Below are 14,387 nucleotides of genomic sequence, written 5' to 3'. Positions count from 1 at the left end.
ACATACCACAAGACAGTCACACACTCAGCCACAGACCACAGGTCTGTGGGTCTTACTAGAACGTTCCTCCCTCCTGGTCAGTACACTGACCAATCTGCCTTACGAGTGACCCTCGGTGGCCCCAGTGGGCCGGCCTGGACCCTCCCCATCCCAGGGTCTACCAGCCTCCCTGCTCTTGCCCGGCAGCCCTGAGAGCTGGGTCTCAGGGTGTCCCTGCCGGTCCCTCCCCCCATCTCCACCTTCCTCAGATCTCAGCTTAAACCTGACACCCCCTCTGCTGTCTTGCCTCACCGCATTGGGTCCCCCTGCACTCTGGACTGGCCTTTCCACTCCTGTCCGGCTCAGCCATTTGCTCATACTAGATATTCAACAAACCCACGTACTGAGTACCAGAACGGTGCAAGGTCTGAGTCAGGCCCATCTCTGTGTTCTTGGGGGCATGAGAAACCCCTCCCCAGCATCCCTCCCTCGCTTTCTGCGTCTTTACTGTGCAGAGAGTGCAGGTGCTATTGGCCTCGGTTTCCCCCACAGCACCCAGCACAGAGCTGGCACCCAGCCACCCCAGCCACCTTTGTGGACCACAAAACACCAAATCCAGTCATGCTTCAAGCCTCCTAGGAGCTGCCCCTAGCTTGGGGGGGGGGGGGGTCCGGTGCTTCTCAGGGGAGGAAGAGTCAGGCGAAGGCACAGGCACCCCGTGAGTTGGGGGGTGCACATGGGCCTGGCCCATTCCAGGCCAGCATCAGGGGCTGGCACTGACGCCCCTGGCGGCACCCCAGCACGGACCCCAGACAGCCACTGACCCACTAACCTGACGGAGGGGCTCGAGGTGTGGTGAGTGTGAGGGTGAGGTAGAGGATGACAAATGTCCTTTAACAATTCAATGTGATTCGCACCAAGTCACATCTAGTTTGTGATCCAGAATCAGCCTGACGCAGGGACAGGAAACTGGAGACAGTGGGAGTCGACGAGAGGGGAAGGTCGTCGGCTGTGAAGGCGGCTTGGGGTTGTGGTGAAATGAGAGCAAGCTGGCGGGGGCCAGGCTGTCTCCTCCATGCGTGTGGCCTGGTTGACCCCCTGCGTGAGAGCCCCCCCGGAACTGCCAGCAGGGGACTCACCCACGGGGAAGAGAGGGTGAAGGTGGAGAAGGAGTGGGCATTACCCAGACTGAGCTCCTCTTACAGTGCCCTGGGCCACACCGCTGCCCAAGCCAGGTCCTGGTCAGAATGTCCGAAGCCTCGACCCCCCACCCAGCCAGATAAAGGGTCACATCCAGGGGCTGCCAGGTCCCTCCCCTCCTGAGGCCTTGACTTCCTGTCTGCTGGGTGAGAAGTTGGACTGAGGTCCAGGAATCCTGGAGGGGTCCTTGCCGGGGTCTGAAGATGGGGAGGGCCTGGCAGAGGCATTATGAGATCTCCCTGGCTTCTCCCTGATGCCCGCAGGGACTTCTCAAGACCCTCCCAACCATCTGGGAAGAGACACCCAGCCAGGGCCTAGAATGCGAAAAGCCAAGTTTGCCTCTCCCTGCAGAGGGAGGTTGGGGCTCGGGGCCTTTGACGAGGAGCTGAGGGGCTGGGGGGAGGGCTGATTTCCACAACAGAAAAGGAAGTTGTCGTCCTGGTTGACCAACCGGGGTGTGGCAAGGCCCCAGACACTTCAGGGAACATTCTGTGGTTGCCCCAAACAGGGGGCCTCTGTTTCCCGCTGGGGGAGACATCCCCAGATGGCAGTTCTTTACCTCCACTCATTCACATGAGGCCCCCTCCCTGGCCCGCTGCCCTCCCACCCCCACCCTCCCCTGCAAGCTGTGCTCACAAGCAGGGGGATGCTGGCTGAAGCTGGAGGCCTGGGGTGTGGGTCCCAGAGCCACCAGAACTGGGACAGGGACACCCCGGAAGGGCCTCGTCCGCCACAGCCCAGCTGGAGGGCTCCAGGCACCACCCCGAGCCCACGGAGGCAGAGAAGGGAGCTGCTGGGGACCCACATCTGGTTGGAGGGCTGGGCACGCAGAGCAGAGGCCCCAGTCTGTCCTGGGTGACAGTGGGACTGGCTCTGTCCCCAGTGGAGAAGGCTGAAGGAGAAAGGCACTGCAGGGGCTGGGCCTGCGTGGCCACATCCAGCGCCCCCACCGCCTCTGAAGGGCTGGAGAGGTCGAGACAGGTTGGACCACCTGGGGTCCCGGGGTTTCAGGAAGGGTGGACAAGCCTTGCTCTGGGACAGGAGAGAGGGTCTCTTTAGGACAGGGGAGGTGGCCGGACAGGCACTGCTCCGGGACGGGGTAGGGAGGTCATTTAACCATCCCAATCCCAGGCCAGGCCGAGACGGGCTTCCCAGGTGGCCCCAGACTGGACCGACGCCGCAGGTCGGCACTTGCACCCTGGCCAGGCCACTAAGGGCGGGGCTCGGACGGACCCAGGGGCGGGCCCAATGGGACTGGAGCGGCCCGGGGCCGAGCTCGGGGCGGGGCCTCGCAGAGGCGGGGGTCGGGAGTGGGGGTGCGTCCTGGACGAGCGGGGCGGGGCCAGTCTCGGGGCGGGGCCTCGCCTGGCCTCGCCCCCGTGACGCGAGCGCGGAGCCGCTATATAAGCGGGCGCGGCCGCGCGTGCGCACTCCGCGCGCGCTTCGGTCGTGGAGCGGCCTTAGGCGGTCTCGTCTGCAAATGGGCTCCGTGGCCTAGCGTCCCCGTCCCCGCCACCCGTGATCGCGCGCCGAGGCCCGCGAGGGGTCGCCGCCTAGGTGAGGACCCGGGCGGCGCGTGAGTGGGGTCGAGCGATCCGAAGGGGCGCCCCCGTGCGCCACGGCTGGCGGGACAGACAGACTGGCGGACGGAAGGCCGGACGGCCGGGGGCGCGGGCCGGGCTAGGGCCGGACGGGCCGGGCGGGCTGGGCAGGTGCCCGGAGCCCCGGGCCCGCGGCCCCGCGCACAAAGAGCCTTTGTTGCTCCCGCGCGGCCGGTTCGGGCCGGTTGGAGCCGCCCGCGCCCTGCGCGATGAAGGCGGCCGGGAGTTCCGGGCTCGGGCTCCGCCTCCGCTCGGGAAATAAACTCAGCGTGGCGGACTCCGGAGTCTGGGTGGGGGCGGGTACCCGAGTGGGGAACGCCCCTCCCGAGGGCCGGCGGGTGACCAGGGGGGCTCCCCGACCCCTGTGTGCGCAGGCTTCCACCGGCCGTAGAAGCGACAGCATGGCAGCCATCCCCTCCAGCGGCTCGCTCGTGGCCACCCACGACTATTACCGGCGTAAGTCAGCCCCCTCGTCCTCTGCCCTACAGGTCCCGTCGGGGCGGGGGGTGGGCCGCTAGAAGCGCTGGCTCTGCCGCTGTGCTGCCAGCAAAGCCAGCGCTTGGCCTGGTGGACAGGGCAGGGGACTCGGGGCCCTGCAGAGCTGACCAGGCCTCTCTTCTCCAGGCCGCCTGGGTTCCACTTCCAGTAACAGCTCCTGCGGAAGTGCGGAGTATCCTGGGGAAGCCATCCCTCACCACCCCGGTGAGCGCAGGGCCACTCCCCTTCGGTGGGCGGCACTATGTGGAGGGATCCCACCAGGAGTAGGCAGGGGCACCACCACCCTACTTTGCCTGTCTCAGGTCTCCCCAAGGCTGACCCAGGTCACTGGTGGGCAAGCTTCTTTTTCGGGAAGTCCACTCTCCCGTTCATGGCTACAGTGTTGGAGTCCCCAGAGCGGTGAGTCCACATTCCTGGGGGCCAGCATGGGAGGTGGGGGCAGGTGGAACCCCCCCTGACCCCAAGCTCTCCCCCAGCTCGGAATCTCCCCAGGCGTCCAGCCGCTCCATCGCCTGCGACCTGGCTCTGGAAGCCGTGAGGAAGCAGCCTGGTGGCCAGCCTGGCAAAGCCAACACCAGGCCCCAGTCCTGAGCGGCCCGTGCCAGGCTGCAGGAGGCGCTAGGCTCATCAGAGCCCTTCCCCTGCCCTCCCCCCCTTCCCCTCTCTCCTCCCCTCCCCTCTTCCCCTCCCTCCTCCCCTCCCCCCCCCCCCCCATAGACTAGGCGGGCTGCGGCAGAAGCACTTGGGTTCTTTTATATCAAAATAACAAAACACCAAAAAGGAAGTCGAGAGAACCCCACTCTTTACTATCCAAGCCACACGCAAGCCTTCCCGACACCCTGTAACCGTGTGCCTTGCACCAAGTGGAAAATAAACCGAGCAGCCAGTAGCCCTGATGGTGTGTGTGACCATGTGCCCCCGGGGCCCGTGGGAGAAGCTGATGTTTCTCAACCTCACTTCCTGGCAGAGGTGGAGAGTTGGCCCTGTTCCCTGGGCCTTCCTGGGTTCCCTCACTGGGGAGCCACCTCTTGGGTCTGGCCCAGGTTCACAGCGGCAAGCCACCACAGCGAGTGTGGAGCCTTGGCACCTGAGAAGGGGTGGGGGGCCTGGAAGAGCAGGCAGTTCAGAGGTTGGACGAGAAGCTCCGGGGCAGCCACTGGAGTCCTGGGCCTCTGCTTGTGGGTTTAGGGACCGTCAGCTGGAGGGACCTGGTGCCCCTGGAAGGACCTTGGCAAGGGCCCCTGCCCTTGACACCCTGGAGGGCAGTGAGGGGCCGGTACCAGAGCTGTCCCAACTGGTGTGCAGCTCATGGGGCCGGACTGTCTCCCGGAGCCTTCCTGTGAGGGTGTCGTCTCTTCTAGCCTGTTGCAGGACGCGCTCTGGGTAGGGTCTCCCAGCTCTGGGGGCGGGGACCCAAAATTAAGACTGAGTCGTAAGTGGTATGGGGGCGTTCCCAAGGGACCTTCCCACCACTGGTGACCCGGCTCTGGATGAACTCCAGCCCTGGGAGGGTGTGGCTGTGTCATCCTCCGCCAGCCTCCATGGGCGGGTGTGATTGGTGGACTGTGTGTCCACACACCTTCAGTGGCCAGCAGGGATTGGCCCGGGTCTGTTGGGCAGGAGGGGGCAGCTTAGGGAGGGCGTGGATGGGGGCTTGGTATGAAGTTAGGGGCCCCACGGGCCACTGAGGGAGCCCAGCCTCCTCTTTGGCCACTCTGCCCCCACTCTGTGCTAGAAACGGCTCAGTCCAATCCAGGGCATCCCGTGTAGCTGATGGCCCTCAAGGGCCTCTGTCCCGTCTGCCCTCATCGTGTCCGGGCAGGCTGCAGGGTCGGTGCAGTCTTACCCAGGCCCCCTGTGCTCCCAAAGCCAGTAGTCCGTGCTGAGGCCTGTAGGGGAGGCCTTCATTCCCACCTCACACGGACCCAGGGAGGGGGCAGGTGCCCAGTCTCCTGGCTACAGCGTCCAGATGAGGCCCTCAGGACTCCTGGTGGCGGCTGCTGATGGCCACGGCCCTGGGTAGCAGACCGCAGTGCCCCACCAGCAAATAGCCCGTTTTCACAGAGCACTGAGAAGGCCATGTCCCCCCATATCAGGAGCTGCACACAGGCCAGGTGACCCAGGGTGAGCCCGCCCAAAATCCAGGCCCCTCCTCATGCCCCACCTGGGGGAGCTGCGCCCTGGTCCTGACAGCTGATGGGCTTTGAGTCAGGACCAGGGACAGGTCCACTCCCTTTGGAAAGAAGAGTGGCCAGGCTCCTGGAGGGTTAGAGCTGGCTGTGGAGAGTCCCGGCGCTTTCCAGGAGCTGGTGTCTTTGAAGGAGCAGACAGGAGGAACGGGCAGCCTCAGCCCCCCGACTTCAAGGGGACTGCTTCCCCCGGCCCCGGGGCAGGGTGGGCCCCTGGCTGGAGGATCTCCGTCCCCCAAGCGTTCAGCCCGGTCCTGCGAACTTGTCCACAGCTTCGTCTGCCCGTACCCTTGATCCGAGGTCCAGGGCGGCACCCAGGCCCCCCCTTCACAGGGCCTCGTGGCCTCAGAGGCAGCACCAGAAGGGTGTCCCTTTCACAGCGGGTTCTCGTACCTGCTGACGCTGGAGAGCTTCTCCCGCAGGGCTTTGAAGCAAGGTCTCTGCTCCGGGTCCCTGTTCCAGCACGACAGCATCAGCTTGTACGCAGCGGGTGGGCTCTCGGGGGGACAGGGCATTCGGTAGCCCGAGTCCACCCTCAGGAAGGCCTCGTGGTTGGACATGCCTGTGGCGGGCCGGTAGCAGGGGCTGCAGGGGCTGTCCCCTCACCACCGTCTTCCACCCTCCCGGGGGACCCCAGGCCGCTCTCCTGCGCTCTGCATCCCCTGCACCCTCCTGACGCCGTCTGGAGGCCGCCCCAGGGAGGCAGCCTGGCGCTCTGTGTGGTGCACGCCCCGAGTCCAGGTGGCGGCACCCTCCCACCCTGCCCACGGCTGGGGACGTTGTTGGGGGCCAGTACCTGCATAGGGCATCTGACCCCTGCTGAAAATCTCGTGGAGGAGAATCCCGAAGGACCAGACGTCCGACTTGATGGAGTAAAGCCCTCTTGACAGGGCCTCCGGGGCGGTCCACTTGTAGGGGATGTTGCGGCCGTGGGAAAGGTAGATGTCCTCCTGCGAGCGGAGACGTGCTGGGGCAGGCCACGGGGCAGCCTGCAGGCTCTGGCCCCGCAGCACGGACGCACGTGGGGACGCACGTGGGGAGCTGGGGTTCGCGGTGGGCCAGAGCAGACTGGGCACCGATGATGGACGGTTGCCACTAGAGGGAGGTGGTGCTGGCACTGGGAGACAGGCAGGCCCTGGGCCACCAGATTCAGGGGCTGGGGGCGGGGGGTGCGCAGGAAGCACTGGGATACACGTGCCCCTCCCAGGTGGCACCCGTGTCCCAGAGGTCGGCCAGCGTGAGCACGAGCAGGGACAGTGCCTGCCACGCTGGAGGCTGCCGGTGTGTTCAAACCATGGGTTCATAGAGACAGCCCGGATGGGCTGGCCACCAAGTGAATGAGGGAAATGCCTTTCTAGAAGTACCCAGCCTCCAGTCAAGGACTACAGCATCAGGATATCAGCCCCTGAGTGGAGGGCCCTGGACTCTGGCCATCGGTGCCCCACCATGCCAGGGGAACTGAGGCAGAACCCACTCGCCCACCGACAGACCCCGCCCTGAGTGGAAGGCCCTGCCACAAGGGAGGTTTCTGGGAAGAGGGAGCCAGAGAGCCAGGCCCAACACCGAAGGAGCCGCAGGGGAGCACAGACTGAAGGGGTCAGGCAGTGAGAGCAAACAAATGAATTCTTGGCTCTCAGGAATTTGGAAACTTAGCTCCGAGGGGGCATGTGATGACCTTAAGGAGTCCCGTTAATTGTCAGAAATGTGTCTGTGTCTGTTTCTGTCTGGAGTCTCAGTGTGCACGTGTCGACCTGGGTCTAACCGTGGAAGGAGGGGACACCGGATGGGGCTGGGGAGGGGGCTCGTTACACTATTTTGTCCACGTTTGTCTTCAGAACCCTCCACGATAAAAGTGTCTTCTGTGGGGGGGACGTTTGCCCTAAGCTCACGAGCCACTCCCACCCTCTCCCCTCGCTGAGCGCTGAACGCAAGACACCATGAAAGAGTGAGCAGGTGCCCCACCCACCCAGGAGCGCCCCACCGGCCCCCCGTGTGGCTTCTCTCTCCTCCGGGGGTCCCCCTGCCCCTCCAGCTCTCAGTCCCCGGAGAGGCCTGCCCACCCCATGAAGGCTGCGCCCCGGGCCTCACCTGGGAGCTGCCGCTACTCCGGCGTCCCACCCTGTGGCTGCTCAGCCGGCCTCCCTTGAACCCCAGCTCCATGCGCAGAGGGAGTCCTGCGTGCTCCCCGGGCCCTACCTTGATGAGCCTGGCTAGCCCAAAGTCCCCGACTTTGCAGATGTTGTTTTCCCCCACGAGGATGTTCCTGGCGGCCAGGTCCCGGTGGATGTAATTCTGCGATTCAAGGTAGCACATGCCCTCGGCCACCTGCGATGCGAGGTCCACCAGCTCCGAGACGGGCAGGGCTTTCTCGTCAGAGCCTGCAGAGGCCAGGGGAGGCCACGGTCAGAGGGGCAGGGGGCCACGTCCTCCCCTCCACCGGCCCTGTGTGCTGCTGGGACAGAGGGTGGCTGCCCGACTCGAACAGTGCACCTGTCGTGGCCCTTCTGGAAGGCCAGACGTGGTCCCCGCGTGTGCCCTTTGCCCCACTCCCCGGTTCCCTTCCTGGGAATCCACACGGAAGTGTCCGTGCAGAGAAGCTCATCACAACGTTATTCACACGACTAAAAACCTCAGAAAGCTTCAACGAGAGGGGACTCCCTAAACAGGCACAGCTCGTGGGTGCGGTAGCCTGCCGTCGGTGGGGCCGCCCTCTGGAGAAGGGCTCTTAGCAACGCGCCCCAGCTAATTGGCAGTGGCCGCGTGCGCTTTGGGTGTTCAATGAGGTCCAGATGACGAGGTCTGTGAGTCCGCGCATGTTGAAGTGTGTGCGTGTCTGTGTGTGTGTGTGTGTAGCACATGAGGGCGTCTGTGTACATGCGTGTGCAAGTGTACGTGCCCATTCGGACACCAGAAGAAGGTCAGCACCTTCTAGAAAGAAAAGCCGTAAGAACCAGGCCGGCGTGTCCCCCAGGCTAAGAGGTGGGCCGGCCTCGCCTGGCATTTGAACACAATGGTCTCAGTTAATGGTGAATGGAGGGCTGGCCTGTCTAGTCTTCTCTCACTTGACCTGCGGTAAATAGATAAACGGATGGTGCATTTACCACAGGATATTTTAAATCATTTCTTAAGCAGGTAAGGCTGTCAAGGAGCCCCCGGGCTGTCCCGTCCCTGGTACGGGCGCAATTTGGGTTTTCTCTTTCTTTTTTTATTAAAAATTTTTAAATGTTTATTCCTGAGAGAGACAGAGAGTTGAGCAGGGCAGGGGCAGAGAGAGAGAGGGAGACGCAGAATCCGAAGCAGACTCCAGGCTCCGAGCTGTCAGCACAAAGCCCGACGCGGGGCTCGAACCCACAGACCGCGAGATCGTGACCGGAGCCGAAGTCGGACGCTCAACCGACCGAGCCCACGTGGATTTCCTCTTTCTTTGTGCAAGTTTCCCATGCCCTCAAGCACATGGCACTTTTATCCCCAGGAAAGGAGCCCCGAGTGCGGCCCCGCGGCCAGCTCACCCCGCAGCAGCTCCAGCAGGGCTCCCCTTGGCATGAGCTCTGTGATGATGTACACGGGGTCCCCCACGGACACCACGGCATACAGCGGCAGAATGTGTTTGTGCCGAAGCTTCTTCATGGCCTGAATCTCCGCCTGGAAGGTGTGCTGGTGCGGGAGGTCATCTGCGGGGGCAGGCGGCCTCCGTGGGTGCGGCCCAGTCCCGGCCTCCTCCCGCCCGCCCGCCCGCTCGCGGCAGCGGCTCGGGACGCGTGGGCGCCCTCCCCGGGGCGGCCCAGCACCGCACCACAGCGTCCACGTGAAGGCTGTGCCGAACCCACCACCTGCCGGCCACACACCGGGCTCCGCATTGATGCCCTGTCCCCAGCCTGATGTGGAGTGGCTCACCCCCCGGGTGTGTCCCCATGTGCCCCTGCCCCAATTCCTGAAGCGGGGGGTCCAAAACTCTAGTGGGTTCACAGGAGACTTTAGACGAACCCTTTCAGATGTCTAGTGATCTATTTATTTTAATAGCTTTCCATGTACGTTATGAATTTAAAATTGCCTGGGTGCCCGGGGGGCTCAGTCGGTTAAGTGTCCAACTCTTGATTTTGGCTCAAGCCATGATCTTAGGGTTCATGAGTTCGAGCCCCGCATCGGGCTCAGTGCCAACAGCATGGAGCCTGCTTGGGATTCTCTCTCTCTCTCTCTCTCTCTCTCTCTGCCCATCCCCACTCGTGCTTGCTGTCTATATCTCTATCAAAATAAATAAAACTAAACTTAAAAAGAAAAGAATTTAAAATTCCCTTTTAAAACAAATGCCTTGAAGGATGCCTGGGTGGCTCAGTCGGTTAAGCGACTGACTTCGGCTCAGGTCAGGATCTCACAGTTCACGAGTTTGAGCCCCAAGTCTGGCTCTGTGCTGGGAGCCTGGAGCCTGCTTCCGATTCTGTGTCTCTCTCTCTCTGCCCCTCCCCTGCTCGCGCACACTCTCACTCTCTCTCTCAAAAATTAATATACATAAAAAATTTTTTTTCATAAAATAAACACATTTTCGGTAAAAACATGCACATTGAAAGGAAGACGCCACGTGGACACTGTTGGAGACGACGCGTGCGATGCACATACGGCCGCAGGTGGCGCGGGGGATGCCGGGACGCTTGGCCACCCCGCCCGTCCCCAGGGCGCAAGGCCCGAAGTCCCTGCTGGGGCGCCTGGCCTGGGGCCCACTCACCTCGAGCAATCACCTTAATAGCCACTCGGACCTGGTCTTTCCAGAGCCCTTCAAAGACCTCCCCGAAGCAGCCGGACCCCAGCTTCCTGCAGAGTGTGAACTCCTCCCGTGGCATCTCCCAGTCGTCGCAGTGGGGCAGGGGCTTGGGCTCATGCTGGAGGGACAGGCAGGGTGCCGTGCCCATCACCCAGCCCACCCACTCTGACCCCAGGTTGGGAGCCCCTGATCTATCCTCGGATTCAGGGCAACGCCCCAGGGCCCAGCACACAGCCAGGCTTGCCCAGCACACAGCCAGGCTTTCCCAGGAACTGCCCTCGTGACCCCAGCCATGTGCTGCAGACACCCTCACCTGCCCACTCTAGGCCAGTGACATCCACCTGAGTGCCAGTCCCACAGAGCTCTTGGCCCCAGGCTCCCACTGCCCCAGAGAGACTCGGGACTGGCAGGAGCACAGGCCTCTCCCTGGCCCAGGGGCAAGGGTGACCCAGCAAAGGAAGGCACGGCCCTGCCCCCACGCCCCGCTCTGTGGGAACACGGCTGGAGACAGCCAGAGTCCCCGGGGCCAGGTGTCCCCGTGCCCCCTCCACCCACGTCAGGAGAGAGGGAGGCGGGCGACGAGTGGGGGCAGCAGGTGCAGGCGACCCTACCTTCCAGCAGGGCACGGTGAGCCGCAGGCCGTGGGACAGGCTCTGGGCTTTGTGGTGGTCCACGAGCTCGGACAGGCCGGGGAAGGACACGGCCTCGCTGAGGTGCAGCCGGCCAGCACGCCTCCAGATCCTGTAGTGTCGCACGACCTGGCCGTCACGCACTGGGGTGCGGGGAGGGTGGGCTGAGGCAGGGACGCGCGTTGACACGCGCCCACCATCACGGTCCCCTCTCGAGAAGCGCTCGCGGGCCCCGCGTCCCGCCCCCGGCACGCCCAGCGGCGATGGGAGAAAACCCAGACCCAGGACCGCTGGGACGAGCCGCCCCGGACGGCCGAGTGTCCGCCCGCCGGAGGGAGGTCCTGGCTGTGGCAGACAGAGAGGCATAGGCCAGCGGGGCTGGGTTTGGGGGCAAGCAGCCCCAGGGTCAACTGCACGGGGGACACAGCGGGGAGAAGGGCCAGGGAGGCCGTACCTGAGAGAACATAGTCGGCGCCCGGCTTTTCGCTGACCCTGACCAGGAAGGCCCCGGCTGTGTTGCCCTCTGCCTGCAGCCTGTGCAGAGCTTCGGAGCGGGAGATGCGGCCAAAAAACCACCTGCAGGGCAGGTTGCGGGGGGGGGGGGGGAGGGGGGCAGTCCTGAGCCCACACTGACCTTCGTCCCCTGCCCTCTCTGCCCCCGCTTCCTCCCACCTGCCCATGCTGAATCCCAGCCCCCAGATGGCCCGTCCGGACACCAAGGAAAGGCCTGCCCGGGGAGTCCCCTGTCTGTGGGCTCAGAGCCACTCCTGTCCCAGAGACGTGCCATCCTGTCCCGTGAGAGGGACCACGTTGTTCCGTGACCCTGGCCGCAGACGCTCTGCTGTAGGACTGTGGGGCCTGGGTCGGCGTCTGAGCGGCAAGGCTCTGCACGTGCGCCCTCACACACGCGTACCCACACTCACGCCTGCTCATACACACTGGTGCCCAGGCACGGGCGAGCCCCGGACTCTGGGCTGCAGGGTGGGGTCTGCAGAATTACCCAGGTGACTTCTGCTGCCGGCTGCTCAGCCCTCAGCTCCCCCTTTTCCTGCAGGGGTCCCTGGAACAGGAAGCCCCCGCGGGGGGCCTCGTGAGGGCCACGCCCCACCCTGAGCCTGGCCGAGGTAGCACCTCTGGAGTCTCTCTCGTTGGCTCACCCCTGCAACCACCCTGCTTCCTTCCTGCTTTACAAATGCACTAGGTTCTCAGGACCTCGGGGCCTTAGCACCAATCACGCCCACCTCTGCACGATCCCCGTGGCCGGACCCTGCCTTCTGAAGCTGTGCGGTTTACGACCCTGTTGCTCGTCCCTCTTCAGCAGGAGGAAACCCCCACGCCCGTTCACCGTGCAACAGCACCGGCTCGCAGCAGCTCCTGGGGCCTCTCACGCCGGACCGTCCTGGCCCAGAGCTCGGGGGGCTGTGCGGACGCCCACTCCAGGCTGCCCTTGTGGCCCAAGTTTCCTGGGCAGCCCCTTGGGACCAACCACCACCTCCAGGAGCCTCCCTGCCGGTGATGCGAAAGCCCGTGGCCCACGCCCAGACCCGGCATGTCGCAATTACCTTCCTGCTCCCTCTAACTAGGTCATGCATCTGGTTTGGGTTGTTTGGAAGGTGAGCGAAGCTTTGCTCCCCAAAAGGCTCAGTCCCTGCCTCGGACGCCTACGCAGACCACATCCCTGTCGGCTGGCCCGGAAGCCCACCGTGGACCCTTCTGTCCTGTTTGGGTCCTGGCACCTCCAAGTGACCGTGGGGGAGCCCAGGGAAGGGGCCGCCTGCCTCTGTGGCTCTGTATCCCCAGATGTCGCACAGAGAAAGCCTCGTCAGCTTTCCTGGGACAGCGTGGTGGGGTCTGGCCCCGACTAGGGACCATAGGGAGATGGCGTCCCATGTCTCCCATCCTCACCGGCCTCCCCAGAGGCCGCAGCAGTGCAGAGCTCTGTCCTGAGGGCTGCCCTGCCCTGAGCTCCCGAGGGGCCACAGGGCCCAGAGTGGGGGGGCCTTGGGGTGACCCACGAGGGCCATGGGGACACTCACGGTTCAGACTCCACCGTCTCCTTCTCGGCCAGGTAGCTGTGGGGCACGTAGCCCTCAGCCAGGGCCCTGCCTGCCTCGTCCAGCCGCACAGCCCAGCACCACTCCTCCCCCTTCCTGGCCACGTGGAGCAGGTCCCCGGCCCGGAAGCTCAGCTCTTTGTCCGTCCGGGCCTCGAAGTCCCACAGGCCCACGTACCGGGGGCCCGGGTGAGGCTGGTCCCGGGACACCATGGCGGGTGCAGCGGCTGGACTGGCTTCCTGGCCTCAACACCTGTCACCGGGCTGGTGGCGGCACCACCTGTGGCTAGGAACGGCGGGTGGGGCCCGCCCTGACAGGCCACCTCCACCCGGCCGAGAAGCCAGCCCACTTCCTGGTGCCGAGGCGGCTAAGCCAGGCCGGCCGCACCTGCAGCCCGGATGGGCCTCTGCCCTGGGCTCCACCCGTCCTCCTGCCCACCGAGGCCAAGTCAGTCTGGGTACCGCTCCCCGCCCCCCTGCCCTGGAAAGCGTGCCCACCACATGGTCGCGTGGCTGGACCTGAGCTCCTGCCCTCCCGGGGGGGGGACGAGTAACGGGTCAGACAGGGCCTCCCTGGGATCCAGTTTAGCAACCGAGGCTCCGGTGTGAGTGGAACCTAGGTGGGAGTGAGCGACAGGGCGGTTGGAGACCCGTGGGCACATCAGTGCTGCCCGACCCCCGGGGCCACTGGGGCTGAGCTCTCCAGTCACCCTGGAGCCCCGGTGGGTGTGGCCTCCCATCCCCTCCCTGAAGGCTGACCCCTGGGGGCCCACCACACACTCCCTTCCCCAGACGTCCGACCACCCAGGGGAGCTGCGCTGGCCTCCAAGACACAGGAAAGGGTGGGCAGGCGCCGGAAAGAGGGAGCGGCACTGAGGCCTCGGGGTGGGGGCAGGCGGGGCCCAGCCCCCAAGGGGAGCCGGCAGCCAGGGCGCGGGGAGGGCTCCGGGTGCGCCGTCCATCTGTGGTCGGCCTGCCCCAGCCTGCCCCCTTGATGGGAGGTCCGGGAGGACAACGACCAGGGAAAACCAGATACTAAGCCTGATTTCTTGGCACTTCCCTCTTTTGGAAAGGGAAGGCTCAAGAACAGGAGTGTGGTCACTCAGTAAGGTCACAGTCCTACTGGCAGAGCAGGGTGGGGAGGGGGCCCGGCTGGGCGGGGCCTGCGAGGCATCTCCCGCACCCAGGGCTCCAAGGCAGGCCCCCCCCCCCCCACCAGCCTCGAGGCCTCCCTCATTGTGGGGCCATTTGTTCCAGTCGGCTCCTGGGTACGGACGTCCCGGTTCTGCCCGGGCCACACCTGGAAGCCCCTGAGCACCAAACCCGTCCGGCTTGTGGCTGATGACACACACCAGGCACGCACCGGTGACCCCCACGCACACCTGCGTCTGGTCCAAGCCCAGCTGTTCCCTCCCTTCCTTCCCTCAGAGGCCACGGCCCGGCCCCACGCCACACTCACCTGCTCCTCCGTCTGTCGCAGGC

General features: G+C 64.7%; 2 protein-coding genes across 6 annotated transcripts; one reads left to right on the top strand and one right to left on the bottom strand.

Annotated features, from left to right (window-relative positions):
• Positions 1-2,593: 2,593 nt before the first annotated feature.
• PPDPF (pancreatic progenitor cell differentiation and proliferation factor) lies at positions 2,594-4,167 on the top strand. Its single transcript, XM_019426311.2, has 5 exons — positions 2,594-2,736; positions 3,155-3,236; positions 3,405-3,482; positions 3,581-3,677; positions 3,755-4,167. The coding sequence occupies exons 2-5, from the start codon at positions 3,182-3,184 to the stop codon at positions 3,867-3,869; spliced, it is 345 nt and encodes a 114-aa protein (XP_019281856.1). The 5' UTR covers positions 2,594-2,736; positions 3,155-3,181; the 3' UTR covers positions 3,870-4,167.
• PTK6 (protein tyrosine kinase 6) lies at positions 4,010-14,340 on the bottom strand. Of its 5 annotated transcripts, none has more exons than XM_019426304.2 (8): positions 12,889-14,335; positions 11,307-11,428; positions 10,835-10,995; positions 10,188-10,341; positions 8,977-9,138; positions 7,556-7,845; positions 6,264-6,417; positions 4,010-5,920 (listed from the first exon to the last, which is right to left on the bottom strand). In XM_019426304.2, the coding sequence occupies exons 1-8, from the start codon at positions 13,116-13,118 to the stop codon at positions 5,625-5,627; spliced, it is 1,569 nt and encodes a 522-aa protein (XP_019281849.2). In that variant the 5' UTR covers positions 13,119-14,335; the 3' UTR covers positions 4,010-5,624. The 5 variants fall into 5 exon arrangements, with proteins under 5 accessions (XP_019281849.2, XP_019281851.2, XP_019281854.2 ...); XM_019426306.2 differs by having other exon boundaries at positions 7,664-7,845; positions 12,889-14,333; XM_019426305.2 differs by having other exon boundaries at positions 5,728-6,029; positions 12,889-14,333.
• Between the last annotated feature and the right edge of the window lie 47 nt (positions 14,341-14,387).

This window comes from Panthera pardus, unplaced genomic scaffold (genome assembly GCF_024362965.1).
Source record: "Panthera pardus isolate Hobbes unplaced genomic scaffold, ASM2436296v1 HiC_scaffold_25, whole genome shotgun sequence".
Classification (NCBI taxonomy): Eukaryota; Metazoa; Chordata; class Mammalia; order Carnivora; family Felidae; genus Panthera; species Panthera pardus.
Note: the sequence above shows the minus strand (reverse complement) of the source record. Positions and strands in the feature narration are given on the sequence as shown.

Excerpts from the sequence above, each read along its gene's own strand:
- PPDPF (XM_019426311.2), top strand. The coding sequence starts at position 3,182 with ATGGCAGCCATCCCCTCCAGCGGCTCGCTCGTGGCCACCCACGACTAT. Across the intron at positions 3,483-3,580 it reads AGCCATCCCTCACCACCCCG|GTCTCCCCAAGGCTGACCCA; the intron begins GTGAGCGCAGGG and ends TGCCTGTCTCAG. Across the intron at positions 3,678-3,754 it reads GTGTTGGAGTCCCCAGAGCG|CTCGGAATCTCCCCAGGCGT; the intron begins GTGAGTCCACAT and ends GCTCTCCCCCAG.
- PTK6 (XM_019426304.2), bottom strand. The coding sequence starts at position 13,118 with ATGGTGTCCCGGGACCAGCCTCACCCGGGCCCCCGGTACGTGGGCCTG. Across the intron at positions 11,429-12,888 it reads GAGACGGTGGAGTCTGAACC|GTGGTTTTTTGGCCGCATCT; the intron begins GTGAGTGTCCCC and ends CCTGCCCTGCAG. Across the intron at positions 10,996-11,306 it reads CGCCGACTATGTTCTCTCAG|TGCGTGACGGCCAGGTCGTG; the intron begins GTACGGCCTCCC and ends CCCGCACCCCAG.